At 33.8% G+C, this 25,375-nt stretch overlaps 1 protein-coding gene across 1 annotated transcript; it reads right to left on the bottom strand.

Moving 5' to 3' along the window:
• Nucleotides 1–904: 904 nt before the first annotated feature.
• On the bottom strand, nucleotides 905–23,504 carry LOC147065604 (proclotting enzyme). Its single transcript, XM_085956924.1, has 6 exons — nucleotides 23,466–23,504; nucleotides 14,028–15,003; nucleotides 8,892–9,084; nucleotides 6,317–6,477; nucleotides 2,563–2,819; nucleotides 905–1,063 (listed from the first exon to the last, which is right to left on the bottom strand). Exons 1-6 carry the CDS (start codon nucleotides 23,502–23,504, stop codon nucleotides 905–907), a joined length of 1,785 nt encoding a protein of 594 aa, XP_085813050.1.
• Between the last annotated feature and the right edge of the window lie 1,871 nt (nucleotides 23,505–25,375).

Here is a 25,375-nt window from a genome sequence, read left to right on the forward strand (position 1 = left end):
GTTGTAATTTACAAAACATATTTATCAGTGGATTAAAAACTACGGTGCCCTAGTGTATATTTTAGTGTCCTGAAAAATGTATATTCTCAAAATAATTATACTTGACTGTTTTTTTTTAATCCATGTCAATAGCTTTTTAATTTTTTCTGATCGAGCGATTTTCATCTCAAACCCCCCCCCCCCAGTAACGCCTATATTCTCAAAATAATTATACTTGACTGTTTTTTTTTAAATCCAAGTCAATAGCTTTTTAATTTTTTCCGATCGATCGATTTTCATCTCAAAAAAATCCGCCCAGTAACGCCTGAAGAAACAGCCCCTACAAATACGAATCTATCATTATGATCACATTGAATTAAGATCATTCTATTTTTTAACGTCTGTATAGCCTCTAGGCCCTAGGGGTTGTTTGCGGCGGACAATTTATTCGAATATCACTGGTCATGATGGAATTGTATTATATTTTTTAACTTTGGATTAATCAACTTAATAATACAATAACTGTGGAAGATAGAGGGGAAAAGAAGACAACTAATAAGAACGATCTCTTGTGTGAAAATTTTGCGCTAGTATTACATCCAGATTCGTAATTAATAAGATGGGATTTAAAACTATGATTGACGATTTTCATTTAGAAGACTGAACATAAAAATGAAGAATGAATTAATAATAACATTTTTTTTACTTTCTTTTATAAATTAATATTTACAAATATTTTTTTCACATGCAACCGGAACAATCTTCATACGATAAAAATATTAAAATTATCAATAATAATAAACGTATTGGCACTAACTACAATACTCGCTATTTTGACTAAAGCCTTTCCTTTAAAATGTTTGATTAGTCCACAATGTTCGTATAACTAGCTGGTAATTCATTGACTGGCACTGATTATTACAAATTACACTAAATTTGATTGTATCCAATCGAGATAGTGTGAAACTCGAGTATAAACTCCAGGATACCCCGGTTCACCACATTTGTTTCCGAAGGAGACAACTCCAACCTGGATCCACCTGCCTCCAGCTCCTTGGAGCATTAGAGGTCCACCAGAATCACCCTGAAAATTATCGAAATACAAACAATGTAGTGATATTTTTTGTCATATTATGCATTCCAAACTAAATAAATATATTATATATTATTTAATGATTAGTAAAGTTATTAGTTTTTCTTTCAACTATTTTCTGGACTTGGGGACAGGAACAAATAAGGACAAAAATGATAGAATATCATTTATTTGTATGTATGTATTTTGTATTAACAGCTATTAAACAATGCGTTAGACCAGTGGTCTCCAAACCCAATAAAGATTTGAGCTACTTTCAGAAATTGAAATTGTCTGGTGAGCTAGTTATACATATTCGTCATATTCCTTCGTTATAATTTGTATCATCGTCCTTTATCGTACCATACATAATATTATTACATTACATAAAATAAATTAGGACATCGAAATTCCAATAAAACATAAAATGCGTACTTTAACTATTTATTTAGAAACAAAATAATAATTGAAAAATATCTTAAAATAAGTGAAGTAAAAATAATTAGTGAAAAGAATAGCATTCACCTTCCTACACATTTTTTTCAATTCTCGTTGAGTAACTTGTCACTTCCATCTGAGTGCAATTATCAAGATGTACCTACATCTGTGAGTCTGTTTCTATATTTACCAATGCCTTCATTTTGAGCGCAATCCGAACTAAAATTGGATACTTTTCTGTTGGTACGAAAGGCCATCAGATTCTACAGTTGAAGCAAGTATCTAAGAGAGTAATCTTAAGAGACAAATCACATTCAAATTTATAAATATGATAAAATATCTTACGCGAGCAACCGGTAGCCGTTTGGCGATCACTGCGTTAGACGTATGGATCAAAATGCTGGACACTTAGCAAACAGAATAGGAGAAATAAATATCTTGGAAAATCCTGGGGTGAGTCCTAAAAAGAATCTTTGGGGCTGTTATGGAAAATAACATTTGGAATTAGATGTGTAATGAGGAACTGTGCACTATACAGATCAGGTGGCATTTGAAAATGCAAAGAATGTTCGAGGTGTTACCAGCAAGATACATTTCGAGTATATAGCATTTTCTGAGGGCAAGTTAAGACCAGGACAACCGAAATTAAGATGACTGTACTGTGTCACAGGGAATTTAAGGATATTTGGCACAAGCAACTGGAGTTTTAATACATACATTGTTACCAGGGAAGGTTTTCAGATAACATTCGATAAATTTAATGACGCGTGTAAGTATTTTTTCTATATCATTTTCCTTTTCTCAAACGGCAGCACCAAAAGTTTATAAAATATTACATTAAGTCGAATTGTGCAGACAAATAAAGAGGTCAGTGTGTATTATTTATTGAATTTAGTTACGAGCAGTCTAATTTTCATATTAGTACTATAGTAAACTGCACTTCTATGCTACCGACAATTTTAATATAGGTACATACATATATAAAATATATACGTAAGTAACAGTCTAATTAATTATTGTCCTATCAATTGCATTATATATAATAAAAAAGGAATAAATTAAATCATATTAACCTGACAAGCGTCGACACCTCCCTCTGAATATCCGGCACATATGAAGCCTTCAGAGATAGGCTGAAAGTATGCTCTGTTGCAGTCCTCGTTCCTCCAGACAGGAAGCGCTGCCTGCCTTTGTGCTGTACTCTCCCTGCCTCCGTATCTCGTTGTACCCCACCCCACGACAGTTGCCCTCCGGCCCGCCCAGAGTTCGGCCCTGAGACTGGGCGGGGGGAGACAGAGTGGGATCACGTATTTCGTTTTCTGCACTGGGCCTGGAATAGCAAAAAAAAAAGCATTTTGACAAAAAGTTTAAATTATTAACTATAACATATTGGCAATTTTTAGAAGCGCCACAAATGCCGACATACGCGTGAGACCCCAGCGTTATCTAAATAAATATATACCTAAATAGGAAGCTTGGCGTTCGTGACGGCGTAACTAGATATTACTTTGTTCTGTCACACTAAAGCTCCGTAGCAAAAGTAAAATACAATGTTGCGCCATTCCTCTTAATTTTAAATCACTTCCGCAGGTCATGCGTTGCATAGGAACGACACATTATAAAGGGCGGCGAATGAAGGAACACATACAAATATTACAGCGTTTGATAGCAATGGCGGTTTTCTATGAAGCAGCTGATACGGTCATTTCATTAGAATTTATATCTTAATTTTAAAAATAATCGATGCATAAAAAGTCCTGACAAGGTAACTACTGTTATATTGTCATAATATCGTATACATATTGTAATGACGGTTTATCGCACAAATCTGTCAGTATAAAAGTATGGTAATTGTGCCGCAGATGCCGTCATGGGCTTTTATATTTTTTTTACGGAAACAGTTTATTCCATGTAGGTAGACAATTATAACAAATACCCTTTTCTGTCGGCGCATAGGCTTTTCGATCCAGTGTAATTATTTTTGAAAATTTGAAATTTTCATACATTTTGATGCATCATTATCACAAACTAAGATTATATTAGGTAATATTAGGTTGGGGTAGGTTTGGTTAGGTTAGGTTTGGTTTGGTCTAAAAAGAAAGTTATAAAATCTTATGACGGCATCTACGGCACATTTACCAAAATTACCACTGTTTGAGAGTAGGTTTCGTGGAAATTCTTAGGTATGCTGTAGGTGGTGTATGCTAATGTCAAAATTTTTGATGTATTTGTCTGTTTAACACAGTATAAAACTGATAAGTATATTTGCAGACAATACGAAACTTAAAATAATGGCATTCTAAGTCTAATTAAGGGCCGCACTTTATCTATAGACGTCACTGCTTGTAATATCGTACTCAATGATAAAAAAACTGACAAAGCTGTCGGCGACTAGCCATCAAATCACAAATTGCTTATCATAGTTACCTACCTAATTATTATTTACTTTTTATTCCAAATTATTCATCGAACTGTGTAACGTTTAATATACAATTGAATAAACTTGCCTTTTCTTTGTGGTTAACGATTTAGAACACTTTCCCTGATAACTGTCGATTTCTCGCGAACCTTTAGGTACTTGAAAGTTAACCACCAATAAAAATTATTGTAGTAACTGATACGATTAGCTTCAAAGAACAATTTAAATATTGATAAAATAACAATCCGATCGAAGGCATCCGAGGCATTGAATTGCATGTTGTCGAATATAAATAATTTACTTCAGCAAAATACATCAAATATACATTGATTTGTTTATTTTTACATAAATCAAATCGCTAATTCAAGATGTTACTGAAAAAACCTATTTTAATATACTTATTATTTTTCATTATTTCGTCACCTTAATACCACAACTAGATAATTCTGATTTGGTCATTGTTAGGGAATTCTAGGCTATAATTAATTATTATTTAAAATAAAAATGGAAAATTGTGCTTGTCTAATTGGGAACAATTAAATAATATTCAATTGCATGAAAAAATATTGTAGATATAATATTATTGTATGTATTTATTGCATCTATAGTTTTAAAGTTATCTAATATTTTCAAACACAAAATTAATACAATTCCCATTAACTTCTGACTTACCTAGAGTTATATCATTTTGTATAGAAGGAAATGTAGAATCATATTCAATAGCTATCTCAAAAACAGTGAAAATCAAGCTATCTAGTTGTAGTATTGAGGTGACGATTTGATATATATATATTTTTTTCCGACCATATCCGATCCTAATAGGGTCATATTATGGGCCTCCACAGGGTAGAGGTTTGTATTAACAGATTTTGTTTTTTTACGAGAAATGGATGTCAGCCACTTGCTCAACCTATTAGGTAATACCCTGACTTACACACAGATTGAAAAACAATATGTGTACTTGCCAGACCCAAGATTCGAACCTGAGACCCACGGCGTGATAGTCCAACGCTTTAGCCGCGCGGCCACCGTGGGTGTTAAACGATTTGATATATAAATTAATTTGAAATTGAATATTAAATCATGTTTAATCGACACTCATGCTATGCGTGAAGAAAATCCGTATTTATGATGTTTTATTTTATGACTGAACGTTTATTTTTAGTTATTTAAGATATTCACTATTCAAAATCAAATGCTGGTATTAAAAAACAGTATCAAGAGAAAATTTAAAAAAGAATTTAAGAATCTGTAAAACAACCTCCACTAAAACCTAAACTCACCCTAATGTAAGTTCAATATAGGGAAGCGAATTTGTTGGAACACAGTTGAACACAGCCAATGGCGACAACTATAAAATATAAATAATTAATATAATGAAAAAAGTGAACATACTGTATGTATTATATGAATATAAGAAGCAGTGTGATTAAAATATCGTGAGGTTACTGCCATATTAAGTTAAGTCTCGAAATCATGTTGTGGAGTAATTGCAATTTGACGTTTGAAATTAGAGATAATGCTAATTTCTTTGTGCTTTATGTGCATGTTCTATATATGAGATGACCTCGATTTTTTTTAAATAACATAATCCGTTGTTAACTCAAAATTCCTAAATTATCGACTTACCAACTTATATACTTATATACTTAAAGGTACAAGTAAGTACACCAAGTGAGAATTTAAATAACTTATTTTAAGAATTTGTAGAACAACGTCCACCCAAGTCCACCGTACGCAAGTGGAATTTATCAATACCCGAAAGTGACGATGACGTATTTACGTTGGGCTTATATATTATATTTTTTTTAATATATTGTGTCTCCTATGGTGCAATAATAATCGCAATACCAATATCTTATCTACATAATTAAACAAGCATCTGGACCAATTTCGTGAACAAATTCAGTTCGCAATGTGTCTCTGAGGAAGAGGTTTCCAAAATTTGTGTTAAGTACTACATTTAAAAAAATCTAAGCGCAAATATCTCAAATATTTCAATACTCGGAGCTATATTAAAAAATGTATTAAAGGTTAAACCTCTCGCTCTCCAATTTTAACAAGTACACCCCCCCCCCGGAATGTTTGAGTTTGGAAACCGAAGATGCAGTATAAGTGGGCGGAACCTGTTATAATCTTTATTGGATGATAAAGATTAAGAACAATATATAATGTCACTTTAATGGTGTAAACTTACTGATAGTTATATATATTGGAGTATTAATTTTAATTAATTAAAATATAATACAAATAATTCACACATTTACGAATTTTATATCTGTTAAGTTTAATGTTAATTGAGAATTTATTATCATTTCATTAACATTCCATTTCCGATATTTTAAGTGCCATTTTAGTGTTGTTTTCTTCAAGTTTCTATCATTTAATGTGATATTATAATACATTACCATCTAAAACCAATATAGCAATGTCGTTATAGAATCCCACGCGAGAGAATTCCGGATGTGCTCGAACTTCAGACACCCTGAAAGTGACAGGTCTCGAAGGTTCATCTTCCCTCTGAAGGTCCACGTCGCCGAGTCGCACTGTGAACTGCCTGGATGCAAATCTGGAACCATGGTACAATTTATTATATGCATTAGTCTTCTTAGAATCCTAGAGTGCAATCAATTTGGTGGATATTATAATATAAATAATATTTTTATTTTTTTCTTATCATTATTGAATATATAGCAACATAGCACAGTTTTTAATACATTTTTACAAACATTGATTAATTAATACGGTCAGCAAATAAAAGATGCATTTTCAATTAAAAAACAAATGAATACATTGAAGCTAAATTGAGTTTTAGGGTAAATTGACAAAATTAAATCGGCCTCAAAATTAAGAAGCTAACAGGTTATTTTACCACGTTTTTATTAGCTCGTATTCTTGTTTGTCCAGTACAGATTTTTTCTTGTGGGTCCAGTACAAACTTTTTCTTGTTTGTCCAAGATTTGTATTGGACGATTGAAGATTTTAACTAATTTCCCGACTATCTAGACATTTGAAACTTTTAGAATATATCAGAACACGACGACAATGCATTCTTTTAATACTTTTGGCCATCTTTAAGCAGAATTGAATTCATTTTCAGTTAATTCTGTTTTGTATGTTTCGGAAAAAAATCGTTAAAAGTAAAACACTATTATTGGTTGCTAAGGGGGTCCTAGCAACTAAAAAAATAATATATACGTGCGTTACTATGGAAATCAATATGAAATGTCAAAATGACATTTCAGTATTCTATATTTATTCAGTATTTCTATCAAGTACAAAAAAGTATTTATTAAAACATAGAAGTATTGTCAAGTTTATATGATTCGACAGAAAATTTAAAAACGTGGTATATAAAAAGTTCTTTTTATCTTGTAATGATTTTAAAATAATAATACTTGAAAACGTTATCGCCAAGACAGAAAAAATTAAAGCAAATTTCTTTTGTTTTTCCCCTTTGTTTCATATTAGCCACCGTATTTTATTAATGACATCTATACAATATACTAATAACGGCAAAATCCTAAAATACCTGACCATCTATTAGAAAAAAAACTACGTGGGTTATAGTTAAATAGAACAAAATAGAGTAAACAAACATAATTATTTTGACATTAACACATAAAGAAGCTAATACGCATTAAACGATTGCTTCGAAGATGTAAGTTTTCATGAAGACTAAAATCCAATATTTTTTTCCTTAAATATGTTATTTAATATAGACATAGGACAGCATGCATATGAAGGGGTGGACAGGTTGACGTATCTCGGATACAGCCTAAATACCCAAAATAAGAGAGCAGAGGCGATAAAAATCCGCCTTATCTCCGGGAATAAATGCTGGCATGCCTGCAAGTGACTGGTGAGGTCGAAAATTCTAGGCCGAAGAAGTAAACTTCTAATTTATAAAACAATTATAAGGCCAGTGGTCACTTATGGCTTGCTTAACTCAAAACGAGGAAAACAAATTAGCTGTCTTCGAGCGCAAAATACTCCGAAAAATCTTTGGACCCACGTTGGAAAATGGGAACTACAGAATAAAAATGAACCACGAGTTGGAAGAGCTGATTGAACAGCAAACAATCATAAGATACTGTAAGTCCCAAAGACTACGATGGGCGGGACATGTGGAGAGAATGCCTGAAGTTAGAGCGCCAAGGATCATGATGAAGTGGCTACCCCAACGGAAGAGACCCAGAGGCCGTCCAAGAAGGAGATGGGCTGACGCCGCAGAAGTGGACTGGCTTCATATAGGAAGACCCGGTAACTGGAGAAGTGTGGCGAGAGACCGGAGTGAGTGGAGAGCGGTTGTGGAGGAGACCAAATCCCACCCCGGGATGTAGCGCAGTGGAAGAAGAAGATGTTATTTATTTGTTTAAGAAAACAAAACAATGTGGACATAACAAATCAAAATTCAGGACGTTCATAGCATGAGATTTACATTATAACAACTCTCACAAGAGAGAATAATTATTATAATAATGATAATAATTAAAAAAAAAAGCATTAACAATTTTATACAATAAAATAAAGTTTCAAAAACAAAATGCAAAGTGCATCATTGAAAATGTCTATGTCTTTAGGGAGCGCATTTACTAATCTCGCACCCCTCGCTAATGGTCCCTGATAGACATGACTCAAGGAAACAGTTCTGACCCAGAATAGGTCATGGCTACGACCACGTAGGTAATTGACAGGCGCATATAAATTGTAATTCTTTAGGATGCCAGGATTAGAAATCCATCCCTCGTGATAGCAGGCAAAAATGTTTCAAGAGCAGAAGTAACCTACGAGATTCAAGAGAGTGAAAAGTGAGCATGTCTTGTAGAAAGGCAGTCGGAAAGTAATCGTTTGACGAATTATTAAAAGGAAAATGTTTATTATAAAATATTCGTATAACAAGCATAGTGGAAAGCTATATATTATAGTATAATGTATTATAATTTTACTCTCATCGATATTAATTAATCAGATGTAAATTACGGTCTTTGTCTGGAGTCTCTGGTACAATGAGCAGCTGTTATAATGTGTCTTTTCCCAATAAGGGCACCTCCACACCAGAACTCAGTTCTTGCCGGTCCACTGAGGAAGACTGCAGCCATCCATGGCCAGGCTCCACTTTCGGCCTCTGTCCCGCCAACCACTCTCCCAGCACTCCATTCTGGCTCTCCACATTCTGGAAAAAATACGTTAATCGATTAATATGGGCTTTCACAAAATGGATGTTATTACAACACTAACACGCTTTTTTAAGATCACGAGACCACTCAACCACAGGAAAACTGATGATTAATAATGAAAAAAATGTGTGATTCTAAAATCTTGTGAATAAATTATTTGTTGAATAATAAAATAGTTAATTAAATTATTCGCAAGCGCAAGTATGTACGTTATAATTAAATTTTTCAGAAATCCTGACGTCGGTTAGTAATTAACACAATCACTGCATACCTTTTAATTAATTTTTAATTACCACATTTAAATAACATGCTAATTGCATCTAATGGCCGTTTAACGGAGACACTGCAGCCGTGTCGTCCACGTCGAACGACTTAATGTAATTAATGCCTTGATTAAGCCACAAAAGTCGATTGTCAAAAATTGAAGCAATTTGTTAAGCACAAAGATAAAAAAAAACTAATAATTAATTTCGTCGTAATTAGATAGGATCCACGTAGCTCAATTAATTGGTGAAGCATATTGTCGCAAATCCATAGTACCTACCTATGTGGTTTCAAGTCTCACCGGGCGTGATTTTCTGATAGGTATAATATACGTACCTACCTCAGATATATAATTATATATCTGAGGTGTTTTCAAAATATTTATCTATGTTCTATAATGATTTGTTTTATTGGTTGGAATGGTTATAGGAATATTTAATATATAATTAGTTTTCTGTGGAAGATTTATATTCGAATATCGGTATACTTAAAAAATATATATTTTAGATACATATTTATTGGGATGCCAAAAAGTTTATCCGTGATAAAAACTATGAGTTTAATACACGGTTTTACGTATTCTAATAAGTATTTTAAAAGTGTGGTGATATTGTTTCTGAAATCAAAAGTACCTATAGTAAATTTAATCGATCAATACGTCTTCTCCTCCATAATACATTATATTTAACATGGACTGATCTTACAAAGAGTCATTAGTTGACATTACAATGGCTATGCAGTAAATATTATAATATGCCAACAATAAAATTGATACAATATGTTGTAAACAATTTGAGCACATTTTCAAAACTCGGATTCATTTCATTGTATTATAAAAGCAGCGACCGCCCACGACTTAATCCGCATTAAATACGGAAAATAGATATATTATATGCACAATGTCATATTATTACTTGTTAGATTTCATGACACGTTTCTCTTCCTGCGCCTCATGTCATATTGTGAGTACGTTATTGTTGAAAATATTCTTTTAAGATATGGAAAATTGAGATGAAAGTGCACTCAAAGTTTAGTTGGTACTATTTGGTGTAGAAGTTGTGTAAGTTTCATAAATATTTGGATAATTGTGTTTTAGTTATAACGGAACTAACGGACATACATATATTACGTTATTATTAATACAGATTTACCGCACTTCCAGTCAATTATTTTAGATTACAGTGAATTCTTGGATTTAGGCGGCCTCACGAAGAGAGTTAGTGAGAGAAGTTATTTGTTTTTACGAATAATTAATGTTAAACATCTGCTCAATCTATTAAATCCATATTGCTCTGGTTCAAACATGTTTGAAAATTTAAAAAACAACGAAAAAGATACCTATGATTTTATAAGCGAATATATTACAGCTCAGCCATCACGGGCATCTTTCTATATAGTCACGTATTACTATTAGCCGGCTCGCACATCACAACTCGCCTTGTGTGCCTGACGGCCATAAATCAAAACTTACAAGACCGCCGGCGAATGTTGCATGCTACAACCTGGCACATCTGCCTAGCGGCAAACGTCAAACGCGAAAAAGGAGAAGTCTCTCGTCTGCCATTTTTATTGTGTTGATTGTATGAACAAACGTCAAACGCGGTGACCAGCGATGAGCGAGCAATGACAGTGTAGACAGCGACAGAGACAGAAATGGCCGATTATGCAGCTGTGCGCATGCGCATCGACATTTTTCAATATCGACATGCAGGCTCTAGCAAACGCAATTCGTCGCATGCAGGAGCGTCGCAGTTGCATCGGCCAATCTGCGAAGCTCCATTTGATAACGTTTGTTTCTTGGTTTACGATGACGTCACATCGACGAATTCGTCGTAAGACGCATACGGCGAGTTCTGATGTGCGAGCCCTCTTAATCGACTGTATAAAGGAAAAACGGCGTAATCCCTAGGTTTTATTGCATAATAACATTGTAGACGACTAAATACACGTTGTTTCCAAATGATGTAAGCTGCAAATGGCGATTTATTATCTAAATTTAGCTAACAATTAAAAAAAAAGGCACTTCCTTGAAGGAAAAACGAATTAACCATCATTTTTGTTGGTTTTTTTTTTAATTAACTCAATAATTATTAATATCAGATTAGGGGTATAAAAACCAAATTATTAATTATCATGCATTTTAAGGTGATGTCTATTTTGTATTTTAACCATAACAAAAACGTTTCTGTGCTTCCTGTAAAATTTGATTTGTGTGGATTACGCCCTTTTTTCTTTCCATAGTCAATTTGTTAATGTATTATTCATCTGTGTAATATTGATATACTAAAACACCCCACACACTCAAAAACCAGGTTATAAATCCAAATCCTTATGACTGACATTAGCATTCAATTTAGTGCAGCGCTCAATCATGTTATTACTATGGGTATAAACAGAAGAAAAATAATACTTATTTACCCGCATTGTTTTAAAAATAATCTACTAAGTTCGTATCTGTACAAAATGTAACTATTGTCAATAATAATTATAGGTTTAAGGTTTTTAAATAAGGTTATCGTATAATATATTATGAATATTTCAATTATATTATTATTTAATAGGCAATTCCTTTATAGGCATACTAGACTATTATTTAAGGCAATGGTTACGATATATTGATATTTACGCAATGACATTAAAACATCGTGTGAGTACGTTACCTAATAACTATGTCATATATGTAGGCATTCTCTTAATATATGTGTACATTAAAAAGTTCGACAGGCTTACTGAAATCGCTTTACAAATTACATATATATAGTTTAGTAAAATCGCTAACATAATAATATATACGACAAGATATTAATAGTGGAGTGATACATCCACGGTAGCCGCGCGGCTTAAGCGTTGGACTATAACGCCGTGGGTCCCAGGATCGAATCCTGGGGCTGGCGAGTGCACATATTGTTTTTCAATTTGCGTGTGTCAGGGTATGGACCTAATAAGTTGAGCAAATGGCTGACATCCATTTCTCGTAAAATAACAAAATATGTTAATACAAACCTCTACTCTGTGGAGGCCCATATGATCCTATTAGGATCGGACATGGTCGAAAGAAGATAATAACATTTTCAATCTTGGTTGATTATATTACTTTTCAATTGACCTGCGTTGGTTTTACTTGAAGCGCAGGAGGCGTTCGTTTCGTTAAAAAGTTACAACAACTGAAACAGATTCCCATGTTTTTCAATCATGGATTTTAAATGTAACAGCAAGTAAATGTGCAGCACAAGTCTATTACTATATCTTAATATGTACATTTTTTGTAAACTCAGTGGTGGCTTGTGGCACTGGTTAAATTTCACAAACGGCCTTTCATAGCTGTCATACAATAACAACAATAAAATCACGAAATACATACGTATTAAATTGTACGTAAAACATTTCACCGTGGCATAGTTCGCCGTGAGCTTTCTTATTGGAAAGAGATGACCGTATACTATACGGTCTCCAATTTTATTAGATTCAATATGAACATTAATTCAATTTTCATAGCTGATTTTGGTAAAATTCATGAATTAAAGAATGAAAACCTAACCTAACCTAAAAAATAATCCATTATATCGTCTATTTTCAAATTTTGTTTGCTGCTGGCTTCCTGTAAAGTGTAAACCGACAAGAACCGTGTTTTATTTCGACATGAATTTTATGTCAGTACTATACGACACAAAGAGATTGGACGGTCTTTAATATACGGACATATATTTCCGATACAACATTTCACGACTTCCGATACAAGTGTGATACGGGAAACTGCATACGTACAAGTTTCCGAACACGGTATTAAATATACACGTCGATCTGTTTACGCAATAAAGCTAACTTTGTGATAAATATATAAAATAACAATAAAAAATAATTTATATACATATCACGTATCACTAATTTGTGTATCTTAATTTAGGCTGTAGAAGGGCTTAAAATGGCAGTGCCTGAGATCGCCACGTACCTTACAAACCTACGGCAATTAGGGATTGCAATACCGGTATTTCAAAACCGGTATTCTAGTATTTATCAATACCGAAATACCGGTTTTAAAATACAAAATACCGGAATTTTCGGTATTAAGAAACTACACTCGTTTATGTTTTTGCAAATGAATTATAAGTTATGTGGTGCTAAAATGAAAATATATTAACCGAATCTAACAGAGGTGAAATAATAATAATAAAAAATCATCAAATATATTTATATAATTGTCGCGATGAATTATCATAATATTAGTTCTAAATAGAAAACATCCGTGACAATTAATGTTCATTTTTTTCTATAATAAAATTACCGATGACTAAAAGCGTTGAATTTAATAAGCTTTTCCTGCAGACGAACTCATTTACACTTGATGAACTAGTCTTTTTGAGGCTTTAGTTAAAATTATCAATATATACAAATTATTTCTAAAAATCACCAGTTCTACTATATTCTAGTATGTTATTATTAATACATATTTTTAAATGTCAATATAATAAATGTAGGAAGGTAGGTTTTTGTTATAAAATAATCTTTTAAAGACATTTTAATAGGTATATTTACTGATGAATACTTCAGTTTTTTAATGTATTAAATAATACCGGTATGCAATAAAAAAACCGGTATTAACATTTTCATTCGGTATTGCAATCCCTAACGGCAATATACTATTAAAATAATTAAGAATTTATTATGGATTGCTCACCTTCAGGATTGACGTAGTTCGTGTAATTAAGCTGCGAGCTGTAGTTGTTCAGTGATGCGAATTGTGTACTGGTAGGGACTGGTCTTATGGTTGTAGATCCGAAGAAAGGCCTTGATGTGGCAGTCGTTGCCGGAGGCCGATACACCACAGGAGGCTTCTTAGTCGTAACAATGGTCACCGGATGGGCAAATGTTGGCTTGCTTGTCGTAATCGGCGTCAACGTCTGCACAGGGAGCTCATTATACCCTGCGCCTAATCTTGGACAGCATACTCCCGGAACAAACAAACTCTTGAAACAAAGACTCTGCCGTAAGTTTCCGAGATTTAGCAACAACTGAGGACAGTTACTCAAATCTTCACACGTTCCTTGCTTCCCTTCTGGAGTCGTGCAAGATCTTGAACCGGAATCTACCTTTTCAGATATCTCTTGTGACGGGATAACCTGTCTGACAAATGGCGCTATAGTATCTGTAACATTTCTTCCTAATACATTTTTACTGATTGTATATAAAGCATTTGGTATATCAGCATCTTCTCCAGACGTATCTCCTTTTTCTTGTCTTTGGTCTACCATATCCACTAAATAATGTCCAACTGTGTTTATGGCTCCGAGTGTTTCTGATATCGCAGAAAATGCAGAATCTGATAACAGTCTTCCACTTTCACCAGAGTTTATTTCTTCCGCCGCAACACCTAGAGCTTTATTTGTTTCAACATTTTCTTTTCCGCCACTCCTATAAACCCTAACTCCTGTGGCTGTTGTTTGTTGTGCTGGTGTTGGAAATGACCCAAGAAGTTTGTCCGTGTTCAAGACAAACTGGTCCTCCTCCTGTCGTTGTTGGTAAGGTATTCCTGGATCTTGCCATTCGAAGTTTCGCGGTGCGCTGTATTGGTGAAAAGGCTCCTGGTTCCTCTGATAATACGTAACAGGTGGCGAGTAGGTGGCTCTGCCCGAAGGTGGGCTCCATTGTGGTGACTGAAATGAAGGAACTGTAAAGCGTTTAGCATATAAGTAAGTAAATTTAATAGTTATTTGAATACGAGTAACAACATTATATTTTAATAACTTCTAAAAATCATTAATAAATTGTATAAGTACTTTTAAATAAATAATGTCTAATTTTTTAAACACAATATCATCTTCACACTTGATTCAATTAGCTGTAATATGGATATCATTATCTATTAACAATATTCCCACCTACCCTGACGTTGTAAACTGTAGTAGGAATCGTATTCTACGTTTGCTGAAGTTCTCAATATTAAAAGAAATCCTGAAAGCAATCAAAAAAATAAAATATTATTATCATAAATTTTAATCATATTATAATCTTTTTTAAATGTCTATTTATTGGCATCCTTCTCCTGGCCCTTCAAGAATACTTGGCAGACTTATGGCGTGGTTCTTTATATAGAAGAGTTTGAGAAAATGTGATACAAACAATAAACAGGAAAGATTTATGTAAATTCGAACAAATTTTTGTCGTACTCTCTTTTATCGTAATATTTATACAAATGACATGTTTATCTAATATTTGTGATAAATATTCTAAAAAATCGACAATATAATATAGTATTTCAGATTTGTAAATGTCGTGACTGTAGAAAATACTAATAATATAGAAATATAGGAAAATTATATAGAAAGACAGAAACAAAACAAAACACAACGCTGACTAAACTCCACCTTGCATAAAGCTTGATTTTTATGAAACGGAAACTAATAGCGCCTGTAGACGTGCATGGATTTACTGGCAGCAATAGTGCGTATTTTAAACTATCGTGACAATAACTGTTTACACGTAAAAGTGCTGACTGTCTCTCCAATCCCACTCTTCATGAGTAAGGGAGACGCGATGTTGTCATTTTATGGTACTATTTGATAGGTAGTGGCAATTGGTTAACCTCAAAATGAGTATAGTTCGTTTTTTTGCCGGCCGGTTCGCCACTATCGTACTACTGCGCAGGCGCAGATCGAAAAAATCCCTACTGTCGCATGACAATTCAGAAGCTTCCAAACGTTTTTGATTCATGCATGCAAGCTTGCAACTGCAGGATAATACATGTTAACCAATACATTTTCTTGGTATGGCCGCGATAATACTTACTGTCAACAGTAAATCCATGCACGAGAAAACGGGGTATTAAATTATAAAAGTAGCGGATTAAAAATGAGTACCTAATGCTTTTAATAGGCGTATGATCAGGTTTACCTGAAAAGCGTACTAAGATATAAAAGTAGGTATAAAATACATATTATGCTCAACTGCCTCTCTGTGATGGACTGTGAGGTTATTTGGATATGTGACTCAGAGTGGAGGTGACATCTGGGATACTGGTCATGTTTGGCAGTTAACCGTAAAATAGAAAGTGGAAGAACACCCGCACGCTGGATCAATCAAATCGAACGCGAAAGATTCTTCATTTATGTCAGCAGAGTCCAGGGATAACTGACGAAAATCGTTAGCTTAATAAGAACTCCTTCCTCATGATAAAGTAATAAGGCAACGATTGAGAGAATTTATAAAATAACATATTGAATATTGAATGTGTAGGTTGTTGATTATTCGATTTTTTTTTTTAAATAAATGCTAATAAATCATTTTGTTTTCTGATTAAAGAGTACAGAAACAAAAGTATATCAATAAATAATAAGCAACTAATCCACCAAACAAATATGTTCGATCTAGAATAATATGAAGATGAATCATTTAATAGTAAGTTATTTATTATTTCTAACGACATGGTTTCATTAAAATAATAATTAGACTTCATTTATTATATTATTATTTCGCATACAAGCAAGACAATAATAACATTAAGAAAGTAGAACTTCTCATTTAAAAAAAAATAAGAAGATTTGGACATAGCCTAAACAAACACCTACGCGACGTTTATTAATTGAAAAGTTAGAGAAACTTCTCCATTCCTTATTTGTAGTTACGATAATAGCCAATGTAAATACAAATATAATACAATAAATCAGAGAATATTTCAGTCTTTGACTATTCTTATTCAAATATATTACAATATAATATACAATAGACAAGAAAGGAAATTTCCCTTTCAAGTGTCCAAAGATTAATAAAGGAATGTCACTATTCCATTCCAGTGGGAATATTTTGACTACCACAATTTGGGACATAGATAAGTAAGTATTTTAACAGAGTCTTTAGAAAGATTAGCTTTCACTCATTCGTTCAAGATTTATTATACACGAGGAATATTAACAGGTTTAAATAAGTACCAAGAAGTGTAGATACTTCACAAAAAGGGGCTGTTATCCGAATATAAATAATTAGATATTATTCGCACCGTGAGAGTAAAACCAAAGCAACTGCAAAAGACATATTTTGGATATATTAGGGTTTGAAGTCTTCGTTTTGTTAGGAGAAATGGAGTTTCTAAAAACACCATAATATTTGGTTTATATCTAAATTATATTGCATGTTCTTTCAGATACTTCACTTTTACATTATCAGGTTTACGATTTTTGCAGTTGTTTTGCATTTAATCTCGATATTGAAAAATTTGCAGATGCGTTGGATTTACACTCACGGTGCGAATTGGTCAGAACCTGTTCAACGCTTGCATTCTGACGATTCTGCTTTATAGTAACGCGCCTTGGCATCCTAAAAAGACTTTCTTTCCCGCCACTTCTCCCCACCTGTTATGAAGGCGTATACCATGGTCTAAAGAACGTTAGGCGCCCCTCAAAGTTGTGCCGAAAGTATCCCAGGAGTAACTTCCCAAGACCTTGGTTGGCATGCTCAAGAGTGTGCGTGATTCCTACTTTGATATATTATGTTACGGTCAATTAGAAAAGACCTTCTCGCTCGTCGTAAAATGCCATACACTTTAAAGGTTGAGAATTATTCCCTCATAGATGCCAAATCGCAATAGCTGACCGGTCTAACTGAGGGTCGGGCCGACTTCAGGAGCTTCTCTTAAAATACTCAGAACATCTGTATTTGCAATGAATACTGCGTGGTGTCATTTTGTCAAAAACAAGGAGATAAGAGAGCGAACTATGCAGCCTCCCGTCATATCTAAGGTGAAGGTGTGCCACTGGACCTAGCTCGGCCACGTGGCATGTATGTTTCAATAGAGTCTCAACCTAATAACTACTGGTGATCTACAGAAAATCTTGAGGGCACCACGGAGTATACATATACACCATTTAAAGAGTGGAGATGGACAAAAGAATTGGATATGAATTGGACACATATTGGTTTTTTAAAAAGTATTATGAATATCTAGGTATGTATTTGCTGAGGAGGCCAGTTGGTACCTACGACCGCAGCTCTGTTATCAAACTAGAGGTCAAAGGAATAGACAAACCAAAACGGAGCATGGTATCCGATAAAGCAAAACAGCTCGTCGAAAAAATGCTGCGAAAAAAGGTACGCAGGATGGATCCACTTTTACACAGATGGGTCCACAGATGAGAATAGAGCAGGAACAGCTCTTGTGATAGCAGAAGTAGGTATAAACAAGAGCTGGAAGCTAAATCCAGCAATACCAATAATGACGGCGGAGCTCATTGCGATAAACGAAGCAATTAAATACACTTTAAGCGATGATTTCTCGGCGCAATCCGCTGACATTTTAACAGACTCCAAAAGCGCTTTACAACATCTTGCCGCAGCAACTCGCTCACATAACAGTAAAACCATAGCATACCACATCCTTGACCAGATCGACGCCAAGAAAAATAGAGGAGGAGATCTATGCCTACAATGGATCCCATAGCACATGGGCATTGAGGGCAATGAAAGGGCAGATGATCTGGCGAAGGAAGCTGGCCATTCAGGGGTACCATATCAGTGGATACCAGAAAACCTGGACTGGAATGAGGCTATAAAGAAAATGTGCCAAAGTATGTGGATAGATTTTCACCATAGGGCATCATTAGAAAAGGGGAAATGGAGTAAGTCTATTCTACCATCACCACGAGAGGTGCCCTGGTTTGTAGAGTCTTCTTTGACGAGGAATGAACTTAAGTTAATACTGAGGCTAAGAACAGGGCACACCATTGGCAAAAGATTTGATGTCCTCATGGGAAGAAGCGAATCGCAGCTCTGCGATGAATGTCATGTTTTAGAGGACATTGTACATATAGCACTCAAATGCCCCAAATATGAAATTCACAGAGTACAGATGCGAATTGCGGATATCTATGAGAATGTCGACGAATTGAAGGGTGTCCTGGCGGTGGGTAAGACGGAAGAGCTAGGCAAAATTGTAAAGTTATTTAACAGAATAGGAGTGAAGACCTGGTCGATGGATCCCCTTCTAGAAGAGAAGAGGCGATATGACAGCGAGTCGCAGTCAAAGCCTCGGTAAAATCACAAAAAAAAAAATGAATATCACACAACCGACAGGGTTCTCTCCCGTAACTATTAGGTAAGACGTGTTATAGTATGTAGGCTTTCACCTAGTCATTTTGTTGTAAACGTAAACCATTTACAATTAACTATCAAGACTAATTTATAGCCAAGAGGAATGCCTTTTGAATTACGTTTAAATTTATACAGTCTTATTAATAATGTATTCTCTATTATAATGTGTAAAGCAAATGAAAAGATTATATAAGTAATTTTATGTTAATTTTGTAAATACGATGAACTCACTGAGTAAAACATTTTAAGAATCGCTGTAATACATGGTAGAAAGTGAAATACATATTGTGTTAACAACTAAAATCGTTTATAATAAAACGAGATGTAAAAATAATATGTTTTATATGAGCATGCAAGGTTGTATTATCAAATAATACGAAATCCATTATTAGTAAACAATAGATTGTAATATTGATACAATTAAATAAGTATATTTATATGAAATTAAAGGTAGACAATAACTCAAAAACTGTTTCACAATTTAAAGACATTCAAGATATAATTTTACAAAAGATTGACAAACGAGAAAAAGAGAATATAATCTTTGGAGTGCATACCTAACATACAAAGAAAGTGTTATCACTTTTAAAATAAATAGAATGAGGCATATAAAGGTTTGTGATGAGGCCAGTGACGTCCCTAGGCAAAGTACCGCCCTTAAAAAGACTTAAAATGCCGTCTCTTTCATTTTTAGTTTCAAATTTTCTGCAAATGCAAATTCGAACAGACAAATATACAAATAACAATATTTCAATTTATATACACACCATCTACTGCGAATAACAATATTTCCTCACTCAAATAATGGTGGTTTTAGGGGTTACATGTAAGTTGTACGTATGCAGTTCATCGTGGGACACTTATTTGTGCACCGCAGTACGTGAAACATGAATTCGTATAACATTTTATCAAATGACGAGTTCTTCGTTGAACATTTCACCGTGGAATACATTTGTACGTCTCTTACAAAATGCGGCGATAGTTTGCAAATAGTACTGTTCCAATTAGATTAACCCTAACCTAACCTAACCTAACCTAGTAAAGACATCTCATAAAATTCGCCACATGTTGTAGCATACGTACATATATACTCCACGGTGAAATGTTCAACGAAGAACTCGTCATTTGATTAAATGTTACACGAACTCATGTTTCACGTACTGCGGCGCTCGAATAAGTGTCATGCGGTGAACTGTTTACGTACAAATTTCCGGATACGGATTTTAGGTAAGTGGAGGGCTGTCGTTTGGAGGCACCCTTGTGAAAATTTTAGATATGTGATAAACCGCCGTTACAATATGTATTACAATGGGTAAAACAATACAACAATAGTTATGTGGTCAGATTTTTTATCGTCACTAGTCGCGATTCGCCGCGAATGCATGTGGACACCTCAATGAGGTCACCTGTACCTCGACCGCGCGCGACAGTCGTCACGGCGCGACTGCATGTGGACGGCTCGATGAGGTCACATGTACCTGGAATGCGCGCGAGTCAAAACGCGCCATGTAGACAAGGCCTAACGTTAGATAATCGCTGGACAAATACAGTCGTACGCAATAGGAACTAAAGAACTTCTAAGACCCTAAACCCATTGTAAATACGTGACAGCGAAAAATTAAGGACTTCGAGGAGTAAAATGAGCTTAGTGAGGCCTTCATTCAGTCAGTAAATTGACTCGATATCATTCATGATTCCTCATATCCATTGTTACAAGTGTATATATTTTCCAAACAAAATTATTTAAATATCGGCTGCTGTAAATAGGTATTTGCTTTGTTCTAAAATTTATTAGGAGCAGTTATTAATTAGATTTTCAAGGAAATATCAATCCGAATTTCATGAAAAAGTATTGTCAAATATGCGTCACTATTACAAAACGTAGTTCTTGCAGTATTTGTCTCTACAGAGCCATTTCTATAAAGATAATAATGTTTGCAATAATGTAACGTAAAAGTCGTTTGTTATTTTGTAAAAACGGGAGTCGGTTCAATTTATTTCTCCAATTTGTGAAGTAATTTGCGATACTCTAATGTTAGCGAACGATTGTCATCGCGAAGAAAAAGGCATTTTACCGCATTCCTCGACCATTAGAGAGGAACTTTTACGAAATGCTTTCATAATGGATGGCCATTGTGAAGAAGGCTCGTGAAAATAAATGGCCTTTTTGATTAGACGACAAGTCTTGTATGTGCCAACCGAATAATAGTCCATTTTTTCAAAGCCTATTTTTACTTCAACGTTATTTGTATCAAAGAGATCCGGGTTTTTGCAATAATGTATTTTGTAAACCCGTCCATTCATCAATACGGACTACCATTATATCCAATTTGTTATCGGCAGCTACAGCTGTCAAGCATATCCGGTTGAAAGCATCCCCAATTCATATAGGCCAATATATAAAAGCCAAAATTTGAGTATGTATATAAAATATTTAAATTTAAACTCATACGTTTACTCACGTAAAATACACGGGCTTTCATTGTCATTAATTGATATTGAAATCGTCATATTCTGTAGCTATGAATATTGCTATCCTATATTGCTTTTCCTAAGATATAAAAAAAAGTATTATTGTTACCGAAATAGTGTTATTGAGTGCATGCAGAATGCTGACAGGTGGCACTGCCAACTGATATTTTTTCTAGTACTTATAAGATTTGCATATCATTAGATTCCTAAAAAATAACCAATATGTAACTGTCTAATATACATTTTCAACATATTTTTTCCCATGATTACAATATTAATAAATCGACATTTACACAATAATATATTAAAATGAATATATCGACAGTGTTTAGGAAAAAGGGCGTAACCCACACCGATCAAATTTTACAGGAGAAGCAAAAAACGTTTTTTGAATGATTTTGGTTCAATATTAATAAAAAAAAAATAGGCACAGACATTGGGTGCATGATGATTGATGATTTGGTGTAATATCTTTTCGATCTACTGATAATTAAAGAAGTTATTACAGAAAAATCAATAAAATTGAGGGTAAATGCTTTTTTCCTTAAATTAAAACTTAAATAAAGCTCAATTAAAACCTGAATTTAGATAATAAATCGGCATTTGTGGCTTACTTCCTTTGTACAGAACGTGTATTTAGTTGTATACATTGTTAATATATAATAAAAGGACTTTTAGATAAATCGAGGGTTACGTCCTTTTTCCTAAACACACTCGATATACATAAGTGTATAATGGACGATGGCCCACAATGGCCGAGCGGCTTAAGCGTTGGCTTATAAGTAGTGGGTCGCAAGTTCGAATCCTGGGTCTGGCAAATACACATATTGTTTTTCAATTTGTGTTTGGAGTCATAGTATGGACCTAATTGGTTAAGCGAGTGGCTAACATCCATTTCTCGTAAAAACAAAAATCTGTAAATACAAACCTCTACTTTATGGAGGCCCATATGATCCTATTAGGATCGGACATGATCAAAAGAAAAGAATATAATGGATAATACAAATCCCAAAATGTCGCAATTACACACGAAATTGCAAACTTCAATGGTTTCATATTGGATAACAATTAAAGTAATGTTATAGTTGACTAAAAAATAGTTTAAAAAGGTGCTAATCACCATGGATATCTCATGTTTATTAACAATTTATCTCATGGTTATGGCTTTATTATCAATATTAACACGTCGATATCATGATAATAATATGTTGATTTATATGTCAAGAAAAGACGTATCGTAATCACATGATATACACACATTTTACTAAGTTTGAGTACTTAACTACAGTACTTATACTATAGGTTTATTATACCTTTATACGACACGTAAAAATAAAACAAAAGTAGTTAACTGTTTGAAGGTTCGTTAGCTTGAATATTATTTTATATGCATTATAATACACATCAATTATCAGTCATCTTATATTATAAATATTATGTAGATATAATATTAACATAATATTATAATTTTATAATAGTTCTGCGTATTTGAAGGGTATGTGTTGTAATAACACATCGTATTAAAAATGACTGGACTCTGCAGTATGAAGTAACTTCTCTGTACCCATGCCTCTTTTAGCAGTGGCGCACTGGAAGTTGTCATCGACTAACTAAATAATTAATTAGGTAACTCTAAATTTCATGTACGTACTATATATGAGTATTTTTTTAGTAATTAAAACATAGATAGCTATCAACCAAATCTCTCATCTATAAAGTATCTATTTTAAATGTATCTATTTAATTTACTCCCTACTTCATTTATACTTTGTAAATGTATGGCTACGGTAGTATGTTGTAGCTTAGCCACTGGGAAATGCCAATAAAAATGGCCTATTTCAAAAAAATACTACCTTATTATTAGGTCAATAATTATTATAAAGCAAACATTATTCGTATAATGTTTATCACATTTGAATGGTCAAAGACATAGCTTATAATCAGTATCTTTAGAATTATCTTCAAATGTGTTAGTCGTGCCCATTTTTTAAATAATAAAATGCCTACTTCTTGTCAAATTTGGGATCACAGAGATTATCAATATATTTTTTTATCGTAAATATTTCACTATAATAATGTGAACATATATTTTACTAATGGTTTTATAAATGCTTTTAAAAATTAATAAATCTAAAAAATCTTAACACCACTGCACATGGATGTACTGAAATATGACTATATTCTAAAACATTAGATTGAGCGGTTTAAAAGAATACTATTTTATGTAATAAAAATACTTTATGCAGTCATCAAATGTTTAAAATAAATATAAATGATAATAAGGCTTCAAAATGATATAAATATATTATCTACAACGGTTAAGGAATGTCCAGGATCATGCTTTGAAAATAGCATAAAATCTCCATTTTAACCTACGCGGTGCACGACCCCTCTTAATATTTAAAGTTAATAGATTTATATTTTAAAAAATATGATTTTCACAAATCATAAAATATTAAATACCTAGTAACATTCACTAGATTGACCACATTCGGGGATTACGTCGAGACTGGCTTCTGACAATCTTATAATAAGAAGTTTAATGCGGCTTGAACAAATCTTAATTTAATATTGTATGTTATTTCAGTTTAAGGTACGCCAGCGCCATCGTTAGATTAATAAAGCTTGAGCATATATTTTTGCACAAGCAACGAGTGGTCCACAGCTGTCAAAATTAGATCCCAGATTGCTTGACATATTGATTCACCTTTTTTCGTTTCAAAATGAATTAGAAAAAAATCTCAAATTAAATATATTAACTATCAGTGTTATTTGTAAATAATATACATTCCTGTTATTCAACAGCTGTCAAAGTCAAACTAGTCATTCACACAAAAACCGGTGGTAATATCGATTTCCAAAAAATATTTAGCATTGATATATGCATTACATTTGTAGAATGTGTGTTAATGCTAGTGTATTCTTTATCATGTAACTCATCTATCCAAATCGAACCATTCCCTGCTGGAAATATCGATTTGTAATAGAATGAATAACTGAAGTATCTACTGTCACCAAAAGAAAAAGAAAGGCCCTGGTGCCCGACAGTTTCAAATTCCAGATCAGCGATTTAATCAAAAACACCATTTCCCCTGACGAACGTTTAGAATCTCTGACAAAGCTAAGTAAACAATAGCAATGGGCGAAAAAAATTGTACCTGCCGACAGAAAAGATCACCGTTAGGTTTTGACTTGACCGAAAGATTCCCTTCGTACCGCTCCCCGCTGTCTCACCACCGATAGGGTTGTTGCAGTTAAGGGCCGACAGTATTCATTCTCCCGCCAAAGTGGAAGCGGACATCCGGGGTTGCACCTTCGGTGCGGCCCAGGGTCTTTACGATGTAAACTGTAAAGTCGCGCTCGTTTCATTATTATAAATCAGTGAATTCCTTTTGTGTAAGCGACCCGATAGTAATCCCTATAACCACCTAAAAACCATGTGTCGCGTCCTCGATAAAACACTTTCGCGCCGAT

The sequence above is a fragment of the Rhyacophila brunnea genome, unplaced genomic scaffold (assembly GCF_057557595.1).
Source record: "Rhyacophila brunnea isolate RB1 unplaced genomic scaffold, BYU_Rbru_1.0 scaffold_6, whole genome shotgun sequence".
In the NCBI taxonomy this organism is placed as follows: domain Eukaryota; kingdom Metazoa; phylum Arthropoda; class Insecta; order Trichoptera; family Rhyacophilidae; genus Rhyacophila; species Rhyacophila brunnea.

What these genes read in the sequence shown, in the direction of transcription:
- LOC147065604 (XM_085956924.1), bottom strand. Translation starts at nt 23,504, where the DNA reads ATGACAACTTCCAGTGCGCCACTGCTAAAAGAGGCATGG. An exon ending in GAACTACGTCAATCCTGAAG is followed by an intron (nt 9,085 to 14,027) that starts GTGAGCAATCCA and finishes TATTTTTTCCAG; the next exon opens with AATGTGGAGAGCCAGAATGG. An exon ending in TGCTATATTGGTTTTAGATG is followed by an intron (nt 2,820 to 6,316) that starts GTAATGTATTAT and finishes TTGCTATTCCAG; the next exon opens with GCCCAGTGCAGAAAACGAAA.